Below are 26,533 nucleotides of genomic sequence, written 5' to 3' on the forward strand. Positions count from 1 at the left end.
AGGGTCCTGCCTGCCTTCTCAAGTAGATATAAAAGTTGACATGGCAGTGTTTTGAAAATGAACAGGGAGGTTTCTCCTTCATCTGGGTAATAGCTATGCAACCAACATTAATGTGGAATCTTCCTGTCCAAACAGATTGCCATATCCACTTGCTTCACAACACTGACTGCAGTCGAACAAGCACTTCATTGGTGCTGAAGTACTTCGGAATTGTCTAAGGTAAATAAAGTCATATAATAAGTACAAGCAAATCCTTTGTTTTCTTCCTTTTGGTCAGAGAAAGGGTCTGGCAATGTCTTGCTTTTGTATTTACAAACCTAACCCTCTTATTAAAGAAAAGAAAATCAATCTGTTCACAACCTTTGGATAAAGTGAGGCTTTTGAAAAGTTCCAAAGTTGGATCCAAACCAAAGCTGGCAGTAGGCCAGGTCTGGCAGTGTTCCTCATTAAAGCTGGCAACAATGGCACGGTTTGAAAAATCATTCTTTCAAAGTCTATCTCAATGAGCAATCAGTGCTAAAAGAAAAATCCATTCAATTCACGGCGTGAAACCCGTATGCTTGCACTGCTCATTAAACTCAGTGTAGTCATATGACATTACTGGAACCTAATCATCTGTGAGCTGCTTGAAGCCCTGTTAAAGCAGAAAAAAAAGGCTGACTCGGCATTTCAGTTGGCCACACAATAATACAAGGTTCCTTTGTACCTTGACTGGAAACACAAAGGGTTCCGGAGAGACATCTCAAACACCTTGACGATATTTACTGGAGCTAACACATATTCAAACATTGGTTCAAGGTGCGGCCCCTGCTGCTAATCAAGTAGATCACGAGCTTGGAACCCTCTCCAGTGCCTTGGCTGACATTACAGTGTAGGTCTAAGGGAGTTGGACTTTGCAAGAGGTGCTAACTTTTGAGTAAGACTTCAGCCTGATACTCAATCACCTTCCACACCGATTAATATAAAGTAACTTTGCAGCAAATTCACTGGGTTTGGAAGAACCTCAAGGCCCTGGAGAAACCCTATGATGATACAACTACTTAATGCAACTTAATGTTAACCTGTTCATCTATCATTGACACATTCAGCATTAATGTATTATAAATAATGTTAAGTTGAAGTCCAAGTCTAATGACTGTAACTTATCCTCAATCAGTCTGCCTTAAACCCAAACTGCACTGTAAAAGATTGTCCAATTCTCGCTGCTCAAGTAATACTTCCAAAAAGCTTGGCTTCCTTACAGGAGTAACTGCACTTCAAAAGTTCTTCATTCGCTGCACAACACTTGAGTCATAGAGATGTACAATATGGAAACAGACCTTTCGGTTCCTTTTTGTCTATGCCAACCAGAAATCCTAATTTAATCTAGTCCCATTTGCCCATATCCTTCTAACCCTTCCTATTCATATACTCGTCCAGATGCCTTTTAAAAGTTGTAATTATACCAGCCTCCACTGCTTCCTCTGGCAGCTCATTCCATACATGCAACATACTCTGTATGAAAAAGTTGACCCTTAGGTCCCTTTTACATCTATCCCCCTCACCCTAAACCTATGTCCTCTAGTTTAGGATTCCCCCAACCCAAAAGAAATTGCCTATTTACCCTATCCATGCCCCTCATGATTTTATAAACCTCTATAAGGTAACCCCTCAGCCTATGGGAAAACACCTCCAGCGTATTCAGCCTCTCCCTATAGCCCAAACCCTCCAACCCTGGTAAATCCTTGTAAATCTTTTCTGAACTTTTTCTCGTTTCACGCATCCTTCCTCTCAACTACAATGTTGCAAGAGCACTGAGAAAATGCATTTTTTTTAACTCCCTCTATTTTGCAGTGTCCAAATAATCAGCTACACCCAGGACAGGAGGAGGAGGAAAGCTCATCACTGGGTGTATGTCATCCATGGGGACAGTGAGCTCAATAGGATGGATGACTGATAGTTTTCTCAACGCTTGCCTCATTACATTCTTGTTTTGTCCTCATTAAGTCAAATATAGTTACTGGAGTAATTAATCATTACAGGCTGGCTACTAGGAAAACAATGACTGGGCAGTCAAGAGTTTGGATTCATTCAGAGAATGCTGTCCGTTAACTCAACATCACCCCCAAAGATAGTAGCTCATTCTCCATTCCTGGCAATAACATCATCACTCTACTGCTCAGTACCTTTCTTAATCCACCTCAATCACCTGGTCCCTGCAAGACACTGATTTCTTGGCAGAGAACAGTTATAAAGAGGGATGGCCTAACTTCAGAAATCCGAGATGTGAAAACAGTTTGAATAGTGATGGGAAATGATAAAGGCAAGATTTCAGTTGTAGGTGTGCAAACTGCCAAACAATAACCGAATGGGACTGGGGCACTTAGAACATGAATGAAGAAATAATAGGAACATGTCAGAAAGGCACAGCAATCATCATGATTTTAATCTACATATATACAGAGAATATATGTAGATAATAGAATCACAGAGTTATACAGCACAGAAACAGACCCTTCTGTTCAACTTGTCCATGTTGACCAGATATCCTAAACCAATCCAGTACAATTTGCCAGCACTTGGCCCATGTTCCTTTAAACCCTTCCTATGTATTTACCCATCCAGATGCCTTTTAAATTGTAGTTGTACCACCTCCACTACTTCTTTTGGCAGATTGTTGCATATATGAGGCAAAGGTAACCAAGGTGAAGAGTCCTTAAGCAAAAACAGAAGTAGCTGGTGCAACCCAGCAGGTCAGGCAGCATCTGAAGAAGGATTACTGGACTCAAAACCTTAACTCTGCTTTATCTCCACGGATGCTGAAAACCTGCTCCATTTCCCCAGTAATTTCTGGTTTTGTTTCAGATCTTCAGCATCCACAGTTCTTTGCTTCATTAAAGCATAGTTTCACAATTGCTTCTGAGAACACTATGTTTTAAAGCTGAGCAAGATATATTGGACTTGATTCTGTGCAATGAGATAGGGTTAGTTGATGATCACAGAATGAAGGTGCCTCTCGCTAGCAGTGACCATATAATGGCTGAATTCTAATTCTATTTGAAGTACAGAAGGGGGGGCCCAATTTCCAAACACTGAAATAAAAGCAATTGCAAGAGCATGAAAGCAATATAGCTCAAGTAAATTGCCAAATTCTGTTAAAGGAAAAGCTCATAGAGAAAGAGTTGCAGATATTGAAGGGAATATTTCAGAATATACAGAACTGACACATTCCAACTGATAAGAAAAACATCAAAAGATGGAGCATTGCTAACTGTAAAAGATATTATCAGACTTAAAGAAAAAGCACATGATCATGCAAAGTAGTTGACACAACAGAAGATCAGACAGAATATAACAACGCCAGGGTAAGATGGAGGACAGGAAAAAGTTGTGGCTGTAAGAGCTGCTCCTTTTCTCTGGCATTTTCAGTGTGTTGGAGCTGATTTCCTCAAATTCTAGGAGTAGTAATTACTATTTTATAAGCTGTTGCATTGTTTTGGAACTTCGAGAAAACAAGAGATCAAAACAAAGGCACTTTAAAAAGGAGGAAGAGAAACAAAGGTAGTGACCACTTGAGAAGTGTATCAAATGGAGCGATAAACCTGCACAGCTGTCCAACCCAGCATAACCTACACAGCTACCTGCCTCTAATATTTGGTTTCAAGTATCTTTTGATATTGGAGCTTGTCTAAGAAAAATTACTAAACAGTGAAATTAACGAGCTGCCAGAGGAAGTAATGGAGACTGGTACAATTACAACACTTATAAAGCATCTGAATGGGAAGGGTTTAGAGCGATATGGGGCAAATGCTGGGAAATGGGAGTAGACTAAGTTAGGATATCTGATCGGCATGGACAAGTTGGACTGCAGAGTTTGTTTCCATACTGCAAAGCTCTGTGATTCTATGACTCTATGGCTGAAGAACTAATAAGTGGAGCGGCACAATGTCTCAGTGGTTAGCACTGCTGCCTCTCAGCACCGGGGACCTGGGTTCAATTCCAGCCTAGGGCGACTGTCTGTGTGGAGTTTGCACATTCTTCCTGTGCCTGCATGGGTTTCCTCCAGATGTTCCGGTTTCCTCCCACAATCCAAAGATGCGCAGGTTAGGTGAATTGGCCATGTTAAATTGTCCACAGTGTTCAGGGATATGTAGGCTAGGTGCATGAGTCAGGGGTAAATATAGCAGAATGGGTCTGGGTGAGATACTCTTCGGAGAGTCAGTGTGGACTTGTTGGGCCAAAGGGTGCGTTTCCACACAGTAGGGAATCTAATTCTAATTCAGAAGTGGTGAGATTGGAGTATGAGAGGAAACAAAGACAAATTGAAGACTCCTTCATAAATATTTTCAACAATGGAGTTAAAAAAGAGACTACTGATCCTGCAGAAAGTGAGTCTGCAGAATTCATCATGGAAATTAAGGAGATGGCAGATCACCTCAACACGTATGTTGCATGATTATTCAATGTTGAGAATACAAGTAACATCCCAGAAACGGTGATAAATCATGAAATGGAATGGAGAGAAGAATTCCAGGAAACTCACAAACGGCAGAGAATTGGATCTGCAGGCTGACGAGTACTTGCCTCCAGATGGACTTCATACGAAGAACTGAAAAGAAGTAGCTCATGACATTGCTAATGTCTTAGTATCGATCATCCAAAACTCCCTAAACTTGGAGAAGGTCCCATCTTGGAGAGAGTGAATGTCAGGGAAAGGTGAGGACTGCAGATGTTGAGCTCTTCTTGATGGAAGAGCTTATGCTCAAAACGTCGACTGTCCTCCTCCTTGGGTGCTGTCTGACCGGCTGTGCTTTTCCAGCACTACACTTATCGACAATGATAACGAATGTGACATCAAGAATGAAAACAGGGAGATAGAAAGCCAGAAAGTACAGGCCAGTTAGTTTAACATGTCATTGATGAAATGTTTGATGGATCCTATTATTAAGGATGCTACAGCAGAACATTGAGAATAATCAGGCAATGTGAACATTGTTTTATGAAACAGAAATCATGACAAACCAATCCATTGGAGTTTATTGAGGAATTAACATGTGCTGTGAATAAAGGGAGACCCATGAAGGAACTTTTTCAATTTCCAGAAGGCATTTGATAAAGTACCAGATCGAAGGTTATTGTGGAAGGTGAAAGTTCACTGGAAGAATTGAAAGATTACAAATCAACTCCTTCAGTCATGTTATGAATGCACCTGATACAGCCACTGAATCCTGGAGTGGAAAGCAGACCTGGAACCTCTGGCTCTGAGGCAGTGACACTGCCATGGGGCCTTCTATCTAAAGCTAAGTTCATCACCTCAAATTTGCTAATAGTGCAAGGATGTTTCAATTAATGCAATTTTTAAATAGAAAAGTAAAATCCTGATTGGACGTCCAAGTGGAGGAGTGATTCTTAGCCCCACTACCACCTTTTATTCCCTCGAATATAAAAAGTTGTGGAGTGATCTAACTGAGGTGCGCAAGGTAACTAAGGTATTGGATAGACTGGTTGAAATGAAAACACACAAAAGGATGGTCAAGTTTTGGAACTTTCTTCCATAAATAGCAGTTGATGTCAGACTCAGTTATTAGTTTTAAATCTGAGATAGATAATTGCTTGTTAAGCAAAAGCAATGTTAAGGGATATGGGCTGGAGACAGTTAGGCCAGCGATTAGCCATGATCTCACTGAGCAGTAGAACAGGTCTACTCCCATTCCTACAAACTATTTCCACTTGTGGAAAACTTCCAGAACAAGGGAGCAGCAGATGAAAATTACTACTAGGTTACAAAGGGGGATATTAGGAAGCACACCTCACACGAAGGGTAGCAGAAATGTGGATCTCTTGCCTTCATAGAGATGCTTAGGCTGAGGGATCCACATAACATTTCAAGATAGATTTCTGTTTCATAAAGATATTAAAGGTCATGGGACCAAGCCAGGTGTAAATAGAGTAAAAACAGAAAGTGGTGGAGAAACAGACCTGGCAACACCTGTTGGTAGAGAATTAGAATTAACATTTTGATTTACAAAGATGTTGCCAGGGTTGGAGGGTTTGAGCTATAGAAAGGGGCAGAATAGTCTGGGGCTGTTTTCCTGGAGTGTTGGAGGCTGAGGGGTGACCTTATTGAGATTTATAAGATCATGAGGGGCATGGATAGGGTAAAATGGCAAGATCTTTTCCCTGGAGTGGGGGAGTCCACAACTCACGGGGCATAGGTTTAGGGTGAGAGGGGAAAAGTTTTAAAGGGATCTAAAGGCAATGTTTTCATGCAGAGTGTCATGCTTGTATGAAACTAGCTCCAGAAGAGGTGGAGGCTGGTACAATTACAACATTTAAAAGGCATCTGGATGGGTATATGAAGAGGAAGGGTTGAGAGGGATATGAGTCAAGTGCTGGCAAATGGGAGTAGATTAATTTTGGGTATCTCGTCAGCATCGATAAATTGGACCGAAGGGTCTATTCCGTGCTGTACGTCTCTACAACTCTCCAAAACTACAACTCTTCTTCAGAACTGGTGTGTACAGACTTGATTTGCCCATTGTCTATTATCTATCTGGCTGGCTGAACAGATTCACAGCCCCCCCCCCTCCTCCTGCTATTATTCTGAATGAAAACATGCAACATTTTAAAGTGCTTAATGATACTCTCCGAGCCTCCCATGAGACCACCCTCATAATACTGTTAAAACAAGAACACGGTTGAAAAGGGGTACAGTGCTCAGGAACGTACCTTCACAAAGTCGAGGGAGCACAGTTTGGCTTTTGCTCCAAACTGCCACTTGCACTGGGTGTCGGCATCATATAGTTCCCCCGGCAGCCCTGTGGGATACTGGTACTCACGCAGCTGATTAGGTTCGTCAATCAGACAGGAGGCCTGAGCCGTACTGTGAACACAAACACAATGCGGACACGTAAAGGATGAATAAGGTGGAGGAGTAAACAATTCTGGACTGGCCGAGCATGACTTAGAGAGAAGAGAAAGCCAAAAGGACAAGATGACCCCAAAAGGATGCTGTAACTGATTTTCTGTTACTAGATAAATATTGCACTGGAGCTTGCAGGGTGAGTGATGACATTTTATTGGCAAGCTATTTACTAACATCACACTATTCAGAACAATGTTTCATCCCTTAATCTACAATTAAACAATTCCTCGTTCTTGTTATAACTTGCATCCTTTGGTTTGTCTGGTTAAAATAATGAAGTATAAGGAAGCTTTCTTCAGGAAAGTATGTATGGACAACTTTATTTTTCACTTAAAGACAGAGAAGGTGGAACAACGTCAAGCATCCAGATTTATCCTTATCCCTGCATTAGATGCTCATGTGGAAAGGCTGTGCCCAGACTGGGGATTCTTCTGCTCGCTCTCTTTCTGGTGGTGAGGTCAGAGGTCATGGGAGAGGGTGTGGGGCAGATGTGTGGAGGATTGAACAGCAGGTCATTACGCAGAATGGGGTGTGCCAAATCTTTCCATCTTCTCAGTTCTGCAGAATGAAGTTTTGGTCAGGAAGAGCGACAGATGATATTTCATAGAATCGTAGAATCCCCATAGTGTGGAAACAGGCCACTTGATCCAACAAGTCCACTCCTACCCTCCGAAGAGTAACTTTTCCAGACCCAATCCCTACCCTAACACTTTACGTTTCCCTTGACTAATTCCCCTAACCTAACACATCCCTGAACACTATGGAAAATGTAGCACCTAACATGCACATCTTTGGACTGTGGGAGGAAACTGGAGCACCCGGAGGAATCTCCAGGGAGAATGCACAAACTCCACAAAGACAGTCGCTCAAGGCTGGAATTGAACCCGGGTCCCTGGCATTGTGAAGCAGCAGTACTAACCATCGAGCCACTGTGCTGCCCTCAATATTTCCATTCCATCATTGGAATTCATGAAGCCACTCAGTGGCTAATTACTGGCACAGCTTCCAGAGAACCGGTCACCATATGGAAGTCATGGTGACTAAAAGCCAACTGGTCATCTCTGGTTGGGGGAAGGTGACGAGCTTCGGTAGAGGGAGGGATGTGGAAGCTCAGGATGGGATGGGATGGGCTGGAATGAAGGAGCTGAGTGGCTCCTGACAACCTAACAAGATTCTGCCCAGTGGGGTGAAGGTGGTGGTTTTTGTGTTCCTTGCCCCAACTGCCATCAATCCCTCTCTACAGCCACTCCCCTAAACCAGGCCCCTCTGCCCCTCCACTGCCCTCCCCAAAATGAGCGCCTTGGCTCTCTATCAAATCTGGCCTTGCACGTGGAGTTTATGGGGAAGTGGGTGAGAGTTGATTTATTCCTTTTTTCTTTCAATGATTTTCCAAATTGATATACAGGATATTCCATGTTTGATCTCCAGTCTGTGCTGAATTAGTTGATATCTGCTGGAGAGTGCACGGTGAGCTCCAATTGGTCACAGGGTTAGATGTAAAGATGGCATGTTGGGTGGGGGGGGAAGGGGGAAAGAGAGAGGAGAAATTCAAGTGCAAGATACTGCCCCCCCGATGGCTGTCCTAAGGACTGGCCATTTGCTGCTCTTGCTGCTTCCCTGTGACTCAGTGAATTGTATGGCACAGCAAATTCAATGCTTTGCCTGAAATGGCAGAAAAGCCTCTCAAGGTTTACACAGGAAGTGTAGCCATCTCTGAAGAATGGCTGGCTGGATCCAGGGCCAGCAACAGAGACTGTGGTCCCAACGAGAAAACGGAACCAGCCAAAACAAAACTGTAGCATTTGGAGATGAACAGAGAGGTCACATTGGACCTCCAGTTTGAAGCGTATAGGACAAGTTGGATCAGGGTGTATCATTCTCTCAGAGCCCCTGGCTCATAAGCCTCATTCCTGATGAAGGGCTTATGCCCGAAACATTGATTCTCCTGCTCCTCAGCTGTTGCCTGAGTGCTGTGCTTTTTCAGCACACTCTCGACTCAGTGTATATCATTGACTAGTTTCACAGCTTTTGTCCTTCTGTGGTGGAAATTTGGGATGGATGGGATATGGAGTTAGGAATTAGAACAATGGTACAGAAATAGAAGAGGGCAAAAATTATTTGTTTAAAATTGAGTTCCATGTGCGACATTTCCTATCTGACTCTTTAAAAGTATAAGATTGTCCCAGGACCATAAAGGTGCCTGACCTGCTGTGCTTTTTCCAGTGCCACACTTTATTGACTCAGACTTCTCCAGCATTGGCAGTCCTCACTATCTCCCAGGACCATAAGAACCTGGGGAAGAGTAAGTTTGACTGGCCCTTCAAGCCTGATCTGCCATTAATTAGGGTCCAGGGAAATCTACCACGTTCCATTCTTTCACCAAATGTCTGCGTGCCCAGGTACCCTGGACTCAGCATCCACAATGATCCGGAGGAGAACTCCAAAAAATTCATAACAGTTTCCCTTCAGTCATTTCCAAATGAGGACACTCTAATCTGAGATTATTCTAGATTCTTCAACCAAGGTGTTTTCATGAAGTCAAACAGCATGGAAACAGACCCTTCAGTCCAACCAGTCCAAGCCAACCAGATGCCCAAACTAAACTAGTCCCACTTGTCTACATTTGGCCCATATTGCTCCAAACCTTTCCTATTCATATACTTATTCAAAATGCCTTTTAAATGTTGTAACTGTGCCTGCATCCACCACATCCACACAGAAACCACTCTCTGTAAAACAAAAGTTGCTTTTTATGTCGTTTTTAAATCTTGATCTTTTCACATTAAAAATACACCCCTTAGTTTTGAACTCTCCCATCTGGTGGAAAAGACTTTGCTATGCACCTTATTCATCCTCCTTATGATTTTGTAAATCTCTCTAAAAGCTTTCAAGCTCCTACTCTTCAGTGAAAACAAAGTCCAAGCTTATTCAGCCTATTTTTATAATTCAAACCCTCCATCCCCGGCAACATCCTGGTAAATCTTTTCTGAACCATCTCCTGGTTATTAATATCGGCACGGTGGCTCAATGGTTAGCACTGCTGCCTCACAGCGCCAGAGACCTGAGTTTGATTTCTGCCTCGGGTGACTGTCTGTGTGGAGTTTGCATATTCTCCCTGTGTCTGCGTGGGTTTCCTCCCACAATCCAAAGATGTGCAGGTCAGGTGAATTGGCCATGCTAAATTGCCCATAATGTTAGGTGCATTAGTCAGGGGCAAATATAGGGTAGGGAATGGGCCTGGGTGGGATACTCTTTGGAGGGTCAGTGTGGACTTGTTTGGCCAAAGGGCCTGTTTCCATACTGTGAGGAATCTAATCCTTCCTCTAACAGGGCAACCAGAACTGCACACAGTACTCCAGAAGAGGCTTCACCCATTGTCTTGTACAATCTCACCGTGATGTCCCAGCTCCTATACTCAAAGTTCTGAGCAATGAAGGAAAGCGTGCTAATAGCCTTCTTAACCACCCTTTCCAAATGTAACACAAATTTCAAAGAATTATGCCCTGTACCTAAACCCATAAGTCCATCTGTTCTACAACAGTAACCAGGCCCTACCATTAATTGTATAAGTCCTGCCCTTGTTTGTTTTACCAAAATGCAATACCTCACATTCATCCAAATAACACTCCATCTGCCACCTTTTAGTATGCTCTTGGCCTCATGTTATTCTGGGAGAGCCATGACCAACCCTATAGCTCAGGCAGTCCAAAGGTACCTCATCCATAACGTCCACACACACACAAATGACTCAATCAACCTCCATCATTCCAGAATGGACACTTCAAACTCTAAGATGAAGAAATAAATCCAGCAGGGTACGTATGTGTGTGCAATGTGTGTGCGTGTGTATGTGTGCGTGTGCGTGCGTGTGGATGAGTGTGCGTGCGTGTGCACACGCATATGTGTGCGTGTGCGCATGTGCATGTGTGCACATGTGTGTCTGCGTGTGTGTGTGTGTGCGCGTGCGCATATGTGTGCGCATGTGTGTCTGCGTGTGTGTGTGTGCGCGTGTGCATATGTGTGCGTGTGTGCATGTGTGTGTGCACATATGTGTGCGCGCGCGTGTGTGCGTGTGTGCATGCATGTGTGTGCACACGTATGTGTGTGTTTGCGCACGCGTATGTGTGTGCGCACACGCGTGTGTGTGTGTGCGCATGTGTGTGCGTGTGTATGTGCGTGCGCGCGCGCGTGTGTGTGTGTGTGTGTGTGGTGGGGACGCATGAGTTGTGAACAGCTGAAAATATACCTTTTTTTAAGTAAAACATTGCTTCAACAACTTGCAAATTGAGGGAACACCTCACTTCATTCCTGATGTTCACCGTTGACTCTGTGCGATTGTTTGGGTTCCACTGAGACTCTCATGATATTAGGAACATTTTGCCTGTTCACTACGACTGTACAGAATCAACTGCTCTCTTTTTTAAAATGTTTTACTGACAATATTTAGCATCTAATTGAGGTGTTTAGGATGATTAAAGGAATTGATCAGGTTGATAAAAGAAAAACAATTTCCTGTGTTGGGAGAGTCCGGAATAAGGGGACATAACTTTAAAATTAGAAACGGGCCATTAATAATTCAAGAAAAACAAGAAATAGGAGCTGGAGCAGGCTAAGTGACCCTTCAATCCAGCTTCACTTTTCAACAAGATCACTGTGGTTTCCTGCCTCAACTCCTTCCTGCACTATCCCAATGTCTCTAAGTTCCCTTAGTGTCAGCTTTAGTATTGTGTATACTCAACAACTGACAATCTACAGCTCTCTTTGAGCTACTAATTCCAATATCACATGTGCCTTTTGAGTGAAGAAAATTGGCCTCTTCTTAGATAGAGTCATAGAGTATGGAAACAGATCCTTTGGTTCAACTAGTCCACATCGACCGAATTCCCAAACCAAATTCCTCCCATTCACTATGTTTGGCCCATAACCCTCCAAACCTTTCCTATTCATGTACTTATCCAAATTTCTTTTAAATGTTATGACTGTACCTGCATCCACCTTTTCCTCTGGCTGTTTATTTCACATACAAACCACTCTCTGGGTAAAATATTTGTCTCTCATGTCCTTTTTAAAACTTTCTCTTCTCACCTGAAAAATATACCCCTAGTTCTGAACTCCCCCAACCTAGGGAAAAGATGCTTACTATTCTCCTATCTATGCCCCTCGTGATTATATAAAGCTTTTTGAGGTCACCCTTCAACCTCCTATGCTCCAGTGAAAAAAATCCCAGCCTATCTTTACAATTGAAGCCGTCCAGTCCCAGTAACATCCTGGTAAATATTTTCTGAGCCTTCTCCAATCTAATAATATCCTTCACAGAGAAGGGCAGAACTGTATTAAGAAATGACCAAGCCCTGTTCCTGAGAATGTGAGCCTATGTCTAGACTGTCCACAACAGGGGAAATAATTTCTCCACACATGTACGGTCAAGACCGTAAAGACGTTTCAATTTGATCACTTTTCATTCGTCTACTCAGGTTCAGGGAATTTGGACCTACACAACTCAAAACATAATACAGCAGAAAGAAGGACTTCTTCCCACAAGCAATGGTTGAAATTTGGAATTCTTTTCTTCCAAAACAAATTGTTGAGACTGCAGATCAATTACAAATTTCAAAAAAATGATTTGGATCGGTTTTGGTGTTAAATAAGGGATGAAACAGTCAAGGCGTATTGCAGCCTTGCTTTAACATAAAGAGGGAACAGGCTTGAAAAGGATGAAGGGCTTTTGCCTGAAACACAACTCTCCTGCTCCTCGAATGCTGCCTGACCCGCTGTGCTTTTCCAGCACTACACTCTTGACTCTAACCTCCAGCATCTGCAGTCCTGACTTTCGCCTAGTTGAAAGGTTGAAATGCCTATTCTCATCTCTAGACCAGCCAACAGAAACAGAAATTGCTAGAAAAGCTCAGCAGATCTGGAGGGAAATTAATGTCACAGGTTGGGTGACCCTTCCTCAGAACAGTCTAACCAAAACCTGGAACATGACATTCTGAATCCTGGATAAGACAGTATAGTTAAGAGGCCAAGAGATGGTGATGCTGAGATAATATCACTGGTCCCTTGTATCAGCGACAGAGTAAGACATTCCAATTAGAGCGCCTGTTCTTTTCCATTTCTCTTTCTTTTTTGCCTCCGTGTAGCAGTTTTGCATCCCCCTAACCTTTCACTTCTTTAACTTCCTGACCCTACCTGGAGAATGAAGGTAAACCAAAGGGAGACAAGTTGTGGCCCTAGCCATGGAGAGAGCAGAGCATGCTAGCCTAGTCCCAGAGCGGGGAACAGAGCAACTGGGCCTAGTCCCGGAGTGGGGAACAGAGCAAGTGGGCCTAGTCCTGGAGTGGGGAACAGAGCAAGTGGGCCTAGTCCCAGAGCAGAGAACAGAGCAATTGGGCCAAGTCCCGGAGTATGGAACAGAGCAAGTGGGCCTAGTCCCGGAGTGAAGAGCAGAGCAATTGGGCCTGGTCCCAGAGTGGGGAACAGAGCAAGTGGGTCAAGTACCGGAGTGGAGAACAGAGCAAGTGGGCCTGGTCCCGGAGTTTGGAACAGAGCAAGTGGGCCTAGTCCCGGAGTGGGGAACAGAGCAAGTGGGCCAAGTCCCAGAGTGGGGAAAAGAGCAAGTGGGCCAAGCCCCAGAGTGGGGAACAGAGTAAGTTGTCGAAGTCCCAGGGTGGGGAACAGAGTAAGTGGGCCAAGTCCTAGGGTGGGGAACAGAGCAAGTGGGCCTAGTCCCGGAGTGGGGAACAGAGCAAGTTCAGGCCAAGTCCCTGAGTGGGGAGCAGAGCGAGTGCGGGCAGAGTACCGGAGTGGAGAACAGAGCAAGTGGGTGTAGTCCCGGAGTGGGGAACAGAGCAAGTGGGCCAAGTCGCAGAGTGGGGAACAGAGCAAATGGGCCAAGTCGCAGAGTGGGGAACAGAGCAAGTGGGCCAAGTCCCAGAGTGGGGAACAGAGCAAGTGGGCCGAGACCCGGAGCGGGAAACAGAGCAAGCTCAGGCCGAGTCCCAGAGCGAGGAGCAGACCAAGTGCGGGCCTAGTCCCGGAGCGGGGAGCAGAGTGAGTTCAGGCCGAGTCCCAGAGCGAGAAGCAGAGCGAGTGCGGGCCGAGTCCCGGAGTGAGGAGCAGAGGAAGTTCAGGCCGAGTCCCGGAGCAAGGAGCAGAGCGAGTGCGGGCCAAGTCCCGGAGTGAGGAGCAGAGGAAGTTCAGGCTGAGTCCCGGAGCGGGGAGAAGAGCGAGTGCGGGTTGAGTCCCCCGGAGCGGGGAGAAGAGCGAGTGCGGGTTGAGTCCTGGAGCGAGGAGCAGAGGAAGTTCAGGCCGAGTCCCGGAGCAAGGAGCAGAGCGAGTGCGGGCCGAGTCCCGGAGCGAGGAGCAGAGGAAGTTCAGGCCGAGTCCCGGAGCGAGGAGCAGAGCAAGTGCGGGCCGAGTCCCGGAGTGGGGAGCAGAGGAAGTTCAGGCCGAGTCCCGGAGCAAGGAGCAGAGCGAGTGCGGGCCGAGTCCCGGAGTGAGGAGCAGAGGAAGTTCAGGCCGAGTCCCGGAGCGAGGAGCAGAGCGAGTATGGGCCAAGTCCCAGAGCGGGGAGCAGTGTGAGTGTGGGCCGAGTCCCGGAGCAGGGAGCAGAGCGAGGGCGAGCCGAGTCCCGGAACGAGGAGTAGAGCAAGTTCAGGCCGAGTCCCGGAGCGGGGAGCAGAGCGAGTGCGGGTTGAGTCCCGGAGCGAGGAGCAGAGCAAGAGGGAGCCAAGTCCCGGAGCGAGGAGCAGAGCGAGTGTGGGTTGAGTCCCGGAGCGAGGAGCAGAGCGAGAGGGAGCCAAGTCCCGGAGCGAGGAGCAGAGCGAGTGCGGGCCATGTCCCGGAGCAAGGAGCAGAGGAAGTTCAGGCCGAGTCCCGGAGCAAGGAGCAGAGCAAGTGCGGGCCGAGTCCCGGAGTGGGGAGCAGAGGAAGTTCAGGCCGAGTCCCGGAGCGAGGAGCAGAGCGAGTATGGGCCAAGTCCCAGAGCGGGGAGCAGAGCGAGAGGGAGCCAAGTCCCGGAGCGAGGAGCAGAGCGAGTGTGGGTTGAGTCCCGGAGCGAGGAGCAGAGCGAGAGGGAGCCAAGTCCCGGAGCGGGGAGCAGAGCGAGTGCGGGCCGTGTCCCGAAGCGGGGAGCAGAGCGAGTGTGGGCCGTGTCCTGGAGCGGGGAGCAGAGCGAGTGCAGGCCGAGTCCCGGAGCGAGGAGCAGGGCGAGGGTGAACCGAGTCCCAGAGCGAGGAGCAGATCGAGAGGGAGCCGAGTCCCGGAGCGGGAAGCAGAGCGAGTGAGGGCCGAGTACCGGAGCAAGGAGCAGATCGAGAGGGAGCCGAGTCCCGGAGCGGGGAGCAGAGTGAGTGGGAGCCGAGTCCCAGAGCGGGGAGCATAGCGAGTGCGGGCCGAGTCACGGAGAGAGGAGCAGAGTGAGTGCGAGCCGAGTCCCGGAGCGGGGAGCAGAGCGAGTGTGGGCCGAGTCCCGGAGCGGGGAGCAGAGTGAGTGTGGGCCAAGACCCGGAGCAGGGAGCAGAGCGAGTGCAGGCCGAGTCACGGAGAGAGGAGCAGAGCGAGTGCGAGCCGAGTCCCGGAGCGGGGAGCAGAGCGAGTGCGAGCCGAGTCCCGGACCGGGGAGCAGGACGAGTCCTGGAGTGGGGAAGTGACTGAGTCCTGGAGCAGGGAGCAGAGCGACTCCTAGTCAGAGGCTAGTGTGTGGAGGCAGCAGGACCTTGTGTTCTGAAGCCAGTCGGGCACACATTCATGCTGGAAAATGACTATCACCTGAATATTTTAAAGATGCTTTTTAATCTCATTCTAGATATTTAAACTCTGTATTCCCATGCTAATCTAGATTTTTTTTACTATTTCAATTCTGTGACATCACATAAAATATCTGTACCTCGGTGCCCTGTACCTAAGATGGTGCTGAGAGGCGATATTTCATTGCACTCATTCGAGTGCACATGACAATAAAGGCTATTCTATTCCATTCTATTCAGAAAACCAGGCTAATTCTCGAAAGACATAGCTTCAACTCCCACACAACAGCAACTGTAGAATTTTAACTGGATTAAATTTGAAAGTACAATTTCAGGCTTGAATGCCAGTCTCAGTATGATGACTCTCACCAAATGTTATAAAAGCCCATCTGATTCACAAATGCTCCTTGGAGAAGGGAGACTGTTGTTCTTGGCTCGTCTGAAATGTGTGACTCCAGACCTCCCAGGAATGTGATCGACTCTTAACTGTTCTCAAGGGTAATCAGGGATAAGCAAAAACAAAAGCAGCTTCTCGAGCAAAGGAAGGAGATGCATTTAGGGAGAAACTATTTGAATGCTGAATAACACCAACTGCTAACATAGATTTACTTGCACTGCACGTACAAAATGTATCGAAAGTGTGGTGCTGGAAAAGCACAGCAGGTCAGGCAGCATAAATATTTGGTAAATAGTAAATTATCAACCTACCTGAGGAACCTTCTGAGATACTATCCAGGGCATGCAGACCATGAGAAAACGCTGCCAGGAGAAGCAGGAGTGTCGACGTTTCAGGCAAAAGCCCTTCATCAGGAGGGCTTTTGCCCGAAATGTCGAGGAGCAGGGCTTTTCCAGCACCACACTCTCAAATCTAATCTCCAGAATCTGCAGTCCTCAGTTTTGCCCCATACACAATGTGTTCAACCGAAGTTCATTTTGAGTTGAGGTTCAGTTCAAAGCTTATCTAAGGATCTCTGGATAGGTGCACCAGTTGGTATGCGAACTGACTTCCAGGCTTCTGAGAGAGCTCCAGGCCGTAAGTTGTGATAAGGTCAGCTCCAAATCAGTCACCTTCTCAGTTACGACTTTGAACACTTTTATCTGATAAAGTGTGGTGCTGGATAAAGCACAGCGGGTCAAGCAGTATCAAAGGAGCAGGGGAGTCAATGCTTCAGGTCAAAACCTTTCACCTCCACAGCTTTCTCATATTTGTCATTTCTCACTGTACACTTGGCTACCTTGCTGACTACAAAATCAATAGTAATTTTTAAAAAATTCATTCATGGGATGTGTGTGTTCTTGACTGGGCCAGCATTTATTTCCTACTTGCCCTTGAGAAGGTGGTGGTGAGCTGCCTTCTTGAACTGCTGCAGTCCACCAGCTGTGGGTTCACCCACAATGCCACTACGGAGGGAATCCTAGGATTTTGACCCAGCAACACTGAAGGAACAGCAATATATTTTCAAGTCAGGATGGTGAGTGGCTTAGAGGGGAACTCGAAGGTGGTGGTATTTCAATGTATCTGCTGCCCTTGTCCTTTCTGATGGAAGTGATTGTGGGTTAAGAAGGCGCAGTCTGAGGATCTTTGGTGAAATTCTGTCGTGCATCTTGTAGATAGTATACATGGCTGCTACTGAGCATTGGTGGTGAAGGGAGAGGATGCTTGTGAAGGTGGTGCCAATTAAGTGGGCTACTTTGTCCTAGATGGTGTCAAGCTTTTTGAGTGTTGTTGGGGCTGCACCCATCCAAGCAAGTGGGGAGTATTCTATCATACTTCTGACTTGTGCCTTGTAGATGGTGGACAGGCTTTAGGGAGTCAGGAGGTGAATTACTAATCATAGTATTCATCATCTCTGAACTGTTCTTGGAGCCACTGTATTCATGTGGCAAGTCCAGCTGAGTTTCTAGTCAATGATAACAATGATGTTGATAATGGGGGGGACTCTGTGATGGTCATACAATTCAATGTCAAGGGGTGGTGGTTAGATTGTGTAATGGTCATAGCCTCGCATCTGTGTGGCATGAACATTACTTGCCACTTGTTAACCCAAGCATGGATATTGTCCAGATCTTATTGCAATTGCACATGGACTGCTTCAGTGTCTTAGGAGTCATGAATGGAACTGAACACTGCGCAATCATCAGCTAACATCCCCACTTCTGACTTCATCTTGGAGGGAAGGTTATCGATGAAGCAGCTGAAGTGTTTGGGCCTGGGACACTATCCTGAGAAAGTCCTACAGAGAAGTCCAGGAGCTGAGATGATTGACATCCAATAATGGCAACTATGTGCCAGGTATGATTCTAGCTAGTGGAGAGTTTGCCCCCTAATATCATTGATTCCAGTTTTGTTAGGGCTACTTGATGCCACACTTGGTCCAATGCAGCCTTAGTGTCAAGGGATGTTCCTCTCACCTCCAGAATTCAACTGTTTTGTCCATGTTTGAACCAAAGCTGTTATTAGGTCTAGAGCTGAGTGGCCCTGGCAGAACCCAACCTCAGCAGGTTATTGCTGAGTAGGAGGTGCTTGGTAGCACTATTGATGACACTTTCTATCAGCTTTCTGATGATCAAGAGCAGACTGATGGGGCACGGTAATTGGCCGGGTTGGATTTGTTCTGTTTTTCCCTCCAGGAAATACTTAGGCAGTTTTTCACATTATCAGGTAGATGCCAGAGTGGCAACTGTACTGGAAGAGCTTGGCATGATTAACACTGAACAAATTGGAAAGCCATTGAAAATAAATATTTGGTAAATAGTAAATTGTCAACCTACCTGAGGAACCTGCTGAGATACCGTCTACTGCATGCAGACCATGAGAAAACGCCATTGTTCCCAGCCAGGGTTGGTGACATGATATTACCCTCCGTCTTTCGACATGGGTTTCCTTCCCCATCATGAATCATGCCAAAGCTTTGATTTTAAACAAAAGTTATAAATATTAATATATTTTTAAACATGGGATTTTAAAAACTGGACATGTTGCCCTAAATTCGCAGAAATTAAGATCATAATAATTTATTTACCGGTGAAACTTGTCACGACTCACTGGGGGACATGAAATTAAGCATCACTATTGATGGGACTGTCATAAATGTGAAAAGATTTAGTCAAACAATCCACAGTTCCCAGTTAACCTGATTGATGAATTCAGGTTAAAAGAAAGCACTCATCAGATTTCTGGACTTCACAAGAAAGTAATTGCATATTACAAACAAATTGTCTGTCAGTGGCGATTAAGATACATGAATTGCTAACTTATAACTCACTATAAATTTACCCCTTTTAAATTCTCCTCATGACATACGGACAGACACTCAAAAACAGACATGAATATTAAGGATGGAAAAGGAAAAAGAAATGTGAGTAACACAGTTTGATAGCACCAGTCTGGACCACAAGATTCAATCAGTTATTTTCTTTTCCCTCCTTTCCATTCCTTTTTGGTTCTTTACTGATTGTTCATGCATTGATGCTGTCAATCATTTGCTGGCTGAGAATTTGCTCTTTTGTTGTCTGTTGTTATTCCACAATCAACAAGTGATTTTGGAGAAAGGGGAGCAGATGATAGCTTGCTGTTACTGGAAACTTGCTGGTACTTCTGAGAGAGTATATATACAGTGGGTTTGCACTTTCGGTTGTGGACTGAAATGGCGGAGGAACGGTTTTAAACCAATGACTGTTGAAGGATCACTGCAGTCTTTAAAAGCAAGTAACTTGACACTCATTGCAAGTACAGTTTACACAGCTGCTGGTTCAGGACACAATGAGAAAGGATTCAAAAATTGAGCTGGAGCCTTGAGGTGTGTACAAACCAGCAACAAGTGGCTTTCTGGTCTGTGGCCTTTTGCCTGTTAGTAATGTGTGATTGGCTTCCAGGTAGCTCAACAGGATGAGGTTATGAACAAGATAATGAGAAGCTACCCCTATAAGCTTCAGAGTTGTCTTTGTCCTCTGTAGTAAAATGAATACACTGAGCCTGAAGAAAATTAGTTTATTTTTCTTTCAGCAGTTGCTATAAGCTGTGACCTTTAATCAGTAACTCAAAGACCTTTATAAAAGTACAAACCATTCACCCTGTGCCTTCTGTACACAAGTGAAAACATCTGGAGAAGGAAGATTGATCTGATCAGCACAAGGACCATCTCAGGGACCACTGAACTGCCTTCCTATTCTTTCCCACTGCCCATCACAACCATTTATTTTCCTGTCTTTGCCTGTGTGTGTGTGTGTGTAGAGAGAGGAAGTTTAGAAAGGAGTTAGACTTCTAACTAGTAGATAACAGCTCAGAATTACTTACTTGAATCTAAAGTCTACTTACTTATAGAGAATAGTAATTTGTGTCATGTACAAAAACCTACCCATGGTTTCTGTCAACTTGGGTCTGAAAGTCAGGGAAATTAGGGATCTCTGTGAACTTTGATAAAATCTTTAACTTTTGTGTCAATTCTTGGACTTGTGAGGTCTGAAAGGTTACACCCTAAACGCTGACTTCTCCATCTCCTGATAGTGCCTGGCTTGCTGTGTTCTTCCATCCTCTTTTTTTGTCCACCAAGGTTTGTTTTCCAGCATGCTACCACAGTGAGGTGTGACAAGAGATGACACAGAGATTTTTTGATGCATTCACTTTGCAGGCTAGAGGTTCCTCCACCACATGAGCCATACAAAAGCATTGAAAACTTGGTCAGGAGCCAACCAAGATGTTTCTGTCCCCTTTGATTCAGAACTCATCAACTCCATGGTGCCAGCCTTTGCTCCCATTGTTCCAAAGAATAGCAACATTGCGTACAACTCCAGTAAACATATGTACAAAACTACAGTCACCTCTTTGCAGAGCCACCTTGGTTTAAAGTAGTACCTTTTCTTTAGTCCACAATCCAAAAATAAAAGAAATAAAAAGAAGCAGGTTTTATTAATTGCAGTCGGTAGGGAGGTCAAAAAGAAGCTTGGCAGTTTCTTCAATCTTTCTTAATTTATCATTTAAGTTTAATAGATACATAGTGAGTACAGTACTGGCATCAGAAATATGCTAATTCATAGCATAGGTATGTAGATTTATGATTTTGATCCAGGATCTGAAAGTTGGTGTATTCTTGAGGTGACGGAGTTGATTTGACTGGCACTGGTAAAGAACTCACATTTCCGCAGCGCTATTCCCGAACATAATGCATCCCAGCCAAATCAATTCTTCTGAAATGTAGCCTCTGCTGTTACACAGGAAATACAGCAGCCCGTTTATGAACAGGAAGCTTCCTCAAACACTAATGTGATAATTTTTTTTGTGACGGACAATTAAACACCCCTAACCTCCTTGACAATGGCCTCGTTGACCTGAGGGGACAGATGGGGCACTCCAGCACTGACCAGGGAGTTCTACTGCAGGGGCACCACATCCTTTTGAAATGTTGATTGTAGCTGTGCAGATGTGGATACTACACATCTGGCCCTGACATATAACTTTAAGTCCATGCAGTCAATCCCTGCTTCACGCTTCAGTGGCAGGCAGGATACACTTTACGGTTATCAACTTCTGTTGCTGCAGCATGAAACAGTAGCAACAATAATAATTTTGTTTATTATGAAAAGAAAAGACAAGCCTTACAAGGAGGGAAACAACAATGTTGACTGCGTTTGGGATCAAGAGAAAAAAAGGTGTTCTGATCTCCAGTGAATTGCTCAGCTCTGGCTCTGCAGCAGAGGTTACATTCAACAGTAAAACACCATAATTAAATCATCATTGTCTGCACGAAACCAGTTGTAGACTGAGTGACACGGGTGTCCTTTCGTCTAACTTGCAGACTACAACAAATACATGACATGGCACTTTTCTCCCCCCACCATTGTATTCCCCACAGCAAGCTTCCCTTTCTTGGCAGCCGACAGACTTAAACCAGTGCACACTTCAGAGGCAATGTTGACTTGATGCATTGACATCTTCTTGGCTGGACAGGATTGTTTTAAATCTTTGTTATTGTATACATTTTAAAAACAAGAAGAACTGCTTTGAAAAAGCGCAAGCTGCCTGGCAGCTGAAGGAAACTCAAATCAATATTTCTTTTCCATATTTGTTTGAAGTGACTGCTCCCGTCAATTCCCATTTATTCACTGCTGAAGATCTTGGTGAAGGCAGCTCTGGCTGAAGATATGGTCGCTCCACAGGTTTAAATGCTGTAATCCAGTGGAAGAGGCCCTGGCTACTGCTGTAGTCATCCACAAAGCACAAAAGAAAGAAAGCAGACCCTTTCTAGTCCAATCTCCACTTAATCTCCTGGATGGCTTCAATGACAGAGAAGGCTTCGAGTGTAATAGAGTCATAGAATCTTACAGCACGGAGACAGGCCCTTTGGCCCAAACTGGTCTATGCTGACCAAAATGTCCATCCATGCTAACCCCATTTCTCGACAGTTACAGTTACAGTGCAAGTGGAATTTGTCAAAGTACTTTTCTTCCCATATTGCTCCTGTCTGTCTCAGGAGAGTATGTAACCACAAGACTGTGGCATACTGTAGCTTCATGGGCCAGATAGTCTTTTTCCATCCAATTATTTTCACATGGTTCAAGGGCCAGTGACAAAGGCCTCATTGCAAAGCAAAGTGAAAACTGAGTTAGAGTCAAATGAGTGTAGCATGCTGAGCTGAAAGGAAGGTCACTCCAGGATTCAGTGACCGGGGTAGGTAGTGTGTGCAAATGGAGGTCAGGACATGAGTGGAATGAGAGGCAACACTGGTATGACTGTAGACAGACTGTAGGTACATGCATGATAAGAGGTTATATTAAAAAGAAACTTGGGGCAATTTTGCTCTCACCAGATGGTAGTTTCAAATGGGGCACCAATGGCATATCAACAAACCTATGGTCAGCAATCACCATCAATAATAAGAGACAATCTAACCACCACCCCTTGATATTCAATGGTGTTACCATCACTGAATGCCCCACTATCCTGGGGGTTACCATTGACCAGAAATTCAACTGGACTCACCACATGAGCACAGTGACTACAAGAGTAGGTCAGAGGCTAGCATTACTGTCGTAACTCACCTCCTGACCCGCCCAAAGCCTGTCCACCATCTACTATCACAAGTCAGGAGTACGATGGAATACTCCCCACGTACCTGGATAAGTGCAGCTCCAACAACACTCAAGAAGCTTGACACCACTCAAGACAAAGCAGCCACTTGATTGGCTCCACTTCCACAATAATCCACTCCTTCCACCACCGATACTCAGCAGCAGCAGTGTGCACCATCTACAAGAAATTCACCAAGGATCCTTAAATAGCACTTTCCAGACCAATGACCAATTCCATCCAGAAGGATAAGGGCAGCATCACCTGCAAGATCCCCCTCAAGCCAGTCACATTCTGACTGGGAAAAATATTGTCACTTCTTTACTGTCACTGGGTCAAAATTCTAGAATTCCCTCCCCAGTGGCACTGTGGGTCAACCTACAGCAGTTCAAGGAAGCAGCTCACCACCACTTCTCAAGGGCAACTCGGGATGGGTGATAAATGCCAGCAACACTCACATCTCCCAAAATCAATTAAAAAAAACACCCCAGGCCAGGTCTTGCGTTGTGATCACTGAACAGAAAGAGACCATTCAGTCGATCATTCATGTGCTGACCCTTTGAGTCAGATTAAATTAACTTCCACCAGTCTCTCAGAAGCATTCTAAATGCTAGAAAATTCTAGCTGCGCTTAAGCAATTTCTAATCACCTTGCGTCAGATTCTTTCATTGGATATTGGCATTGATGGCAAGGCCAGTATGTAGTGCCTGTCGCCAAATGTCCTTCAACTGCCATTTCGGGTAGCAATGGCACCATGTTCACTTTAAAGAATACTAATGAATCAGATGGGATTTTATGGTTCCTGGTGGTAGTTTTATGGTCATCATTATTGGGACCAGTTTCACATCTCAGATTGATCAGACTCATAATTCCATCAGCTGCCATGATGGGATAGGAGGTTTTAGCCTAAGTCTCTGAATTAGTCATTTAAAGTGAGTGCAAATGAAGCAAGGGTCACAGAAGAAGTAACATTTTCACACAGCAAGTGGCTAGGCTATGCAATGCACTGCCTGGAAATATAGAGTCATAGAATCATAGAGATATACAGCACGGAAACAGACCCTTCGATCCAACCCATCTACACTTAACAGATATCCTAAATTAACCTAGTCCCATTTGCTAGCATTTAGCCCATTTCCCTTTAATCCCTTCCTATTCATATACCCATCCAGATGCCTTTTAAATGTTGTAATTGTACCAGCCTGAACCACTTCCTCAAGCAGCTCATTCCATACACGCATCACCCTCTGCGTGAAAAATGTTGTCCCTTAGGTCCTTTTTATATCTTTCCCCACTCCCCTTAAATCTATGTGCTCTAGTTTTGGACTCCCACACCTGGTGGAGATGGGTTCAAATGAGGCATTCAAGAGGACATTGGATGAATAGTTGGATAGTACTGGTGTGCAGCAATACTGGAAAAAGACAAGGGATATGTCCTTGAGATTGATTCTGCAATGACTAATCTAATGATATTATCACTACATCACCACCTTCCCCAAACTAATTATGCTAATTAATTTATACTAGTATTCAAAGCAATTCATAATGCATAATTGCAGTTATCCCTATTAATCAATGAACTGAATTCACTGATAAGCTGCAATGTAGTATCTTTCAATACACCCCAAGACATGGTGGCTCAGTGGTTAGCATCAATTACTCATAGTGTCATGGACCCGGGTTCGATTCCAGCCTCAGGCAATTGTATGTGTGGAGTTTACATATTCACCCTGTATCAGCGTGGGTTTCCACCGGGTGCTCAGGTTTCCTCTCACAGTCCAAAGATATGTACGTAAGGTGGATTGGCCATGCTAAATTTCACATGGTGTCCAGGGATATGTAGGTACCTGGATTAGCCTTGGGAAATACAGGGATATGGTAGGGAGTTGCATTGGGTGGATGCTCTTCGAAGGGTCTGCATGGACTCAATGGGCTGAATGGCCTGCTCCCACACTGTAGGGATTCTATGAACTACCACATCAAAAGTTATTGTGACAGCATACAGATACGCTCAAGGGAATAGAAGTTTCTGGTAGAGAAAGACTGGACATTAAAGGCACGGTCAACGACATGAGGTTCAAGTTTGACAGGGAGAGTTGATGAACTGCCCAAGTTAAATCCAAGTCGAGTTATGAAGAATCTTGGACCTGGCTCTTCCACTAAGAAGCTCCATAAACCTATCTCAGTGTCTTTCAAGAGTTAATGTTCAATACATTCCATGTTCACTGACTGCATGTCAGTTTATTTGTTGGTCATCTAAAGCACTCTGGCTCCTAATACAGTCGGTTCTGCTATAACATGTTGTCTTCACCGTGAATTGGCTTTAATGCAATTGAGCAATTTAGACTGTTATTTGTAGAATGCAAACTTTCCTTACCTGTATTGGCTATAACACGATTCCGGCCTCATTAATTTAAATGATGCGGCTACTGCGCAATTTTTTTATAACGCAAGATCGCACGAGAACAGAATTATCGAGTTATATCAGAACCAACTGCATCACATTAAAGGTGTGGTATAAACGTACACAATTATTGTTCAGCTTCACATTAACATTGGGAAATGTCATTATGCACTCAGGGCTTGCAAGGTGGTGACATGCTTCCCTACAGCATCAGAAAGATTGGTTTTAAAAGACAGACATGTTTCAATCAGGAACCTCTCCTCGAGGTGGCCTTTCACTTCAGTAAATTGCTTGTTCAGGGAGTTCTCTGGCATTGTTTCAAAATGGTCAAATATGAGAACATCCACAAAAGAAGAAAAAAAAGCTCACACAGCTGAGGTTCACAGCCTGGGACACTGTATTTCACTTTAATTCAATGCAGATATCTCAGTTGGCGTTCCCCTAACACTCCCGCAGTAAATTAATTCCGGACTGATGCAGAAGCCACACCCTGCGACATCCTACACTGTGCTGTGTAAAGCATCTACAAACACCATCTTGCCAACAGCTCATAAAGACCACGACCTTTTCACGAGATGGATCATCAAAGCAAACCATAGACGTCAATCAGAATTAGGGCCCCCGACTGTTACTAAATAACTTCACACAAAATATTTCCACTGGAGGAAAGTTACGGGTTCTTTTTTTAAATTTCAAAGAAGTTAACAGTTTCCATGTGATTGGAGGATGGTGGTGGTAGTAGTAGGACTGGAAGATTGAAGCAAATGTCGCTGCTTCATGAATGAGATGTGCTGACAGCATAGTGACTCCTAATGCAGAGCCTCTCTAGCGTTAGACCGAAGTGGAACACAACTGACAGCAATTAACTGCACTGTGACATTCAAAGCTGCACTCAAAGAGAGGGCTGGTGACCCCTTAAGAGCTGGTATCAGCTGACTGCCAGAACAATCTCACAAACATATGGGAAAGGAAGTGGCCATTCAGCCCTCTTAATCCCATGCTGGTTAGATAATAGACAATAGACAATAGGTGCAGGAGTAGGCCATTCTGCCCTTCGAGCCTGCACCACCATTCAATACTATCATGGCTGATCATCCTTTATCAGTATCCTGTTCCTGCCTTATCTCCATAACCCTTGATTCCACTATCCTTGAGAGCTCTATCCAACTCTTTCCTAAATGAATCTGGAGACTGGGCCGCCACTGCCCTCTGGGGCAGAGCATTCCACACAGCCACCACTCTCTGGGTGAAGAAGTTTCTCCTCATCTCTGTCCTAAATGGTCTACCCCGTATTTTTAAGCTGTGTCCTCAGGTTCGGTACTCACCCATCAGCGGAAACATGTTTCCTGCCTCCAGAGTGTCCAAACCTTTAATAATCTTATATGTCTCAATCAGATCCCATCTCAGTCTTC

General features: G+C 44.9%; 1 protein-coding gene across 2 annotated transcripts in view; it reads right to left on the reverse strand.

The window, feature by feature from the left end:
• The window catches only part of adamts18 (ADAM metallopeptidase with thrombospondin type 1 motif, 18), a 263,961-nt gene that overhangs the window by 132,221 nt on the left and 105,207 nt on the right, over positions 1 to 26,533 (reverse strand). For both annotated transcript variants that reach the window (XR_006314069.1, XM_043706550.1), the window contains exons 9-10: positions 18,424 to 18,561; positions 6,709 to 6,862 (exon numbers count right to left, since the gene is read on the reverse strand). Coding sequence is in view for 1 of the 2 variants with exons in the window: in XM_043706550.1 (XP_043562485.1) it covers positions 6,709 to 6,862; positions 18,424 to 18,561 (292 nt within the window). In the remaining variant the exon portion in view is untranslated. The remainder of the gene's footprint in view (positions 1 to 6,708; positions 6,863 to 18,423; positions 18,562 to 26,533) is intronic.

The sequence above is a fragment of the Chiloscyllium plagiosum genome, chromosome 17 (assembly GCF_004010195.1).
Source record: "Chiloscyllium plagiosum isolate BGI_BamShark_2017 chromosome 17, ASM401019v2, whole genome shotgun sequence".
NCBI lineage: Eukaryota > Metazoa > Chordata > Chondrichthyes > Orectolobiformes > Hemiscylliidae > Chiloscyllium > Chiloscyllium plagiosum.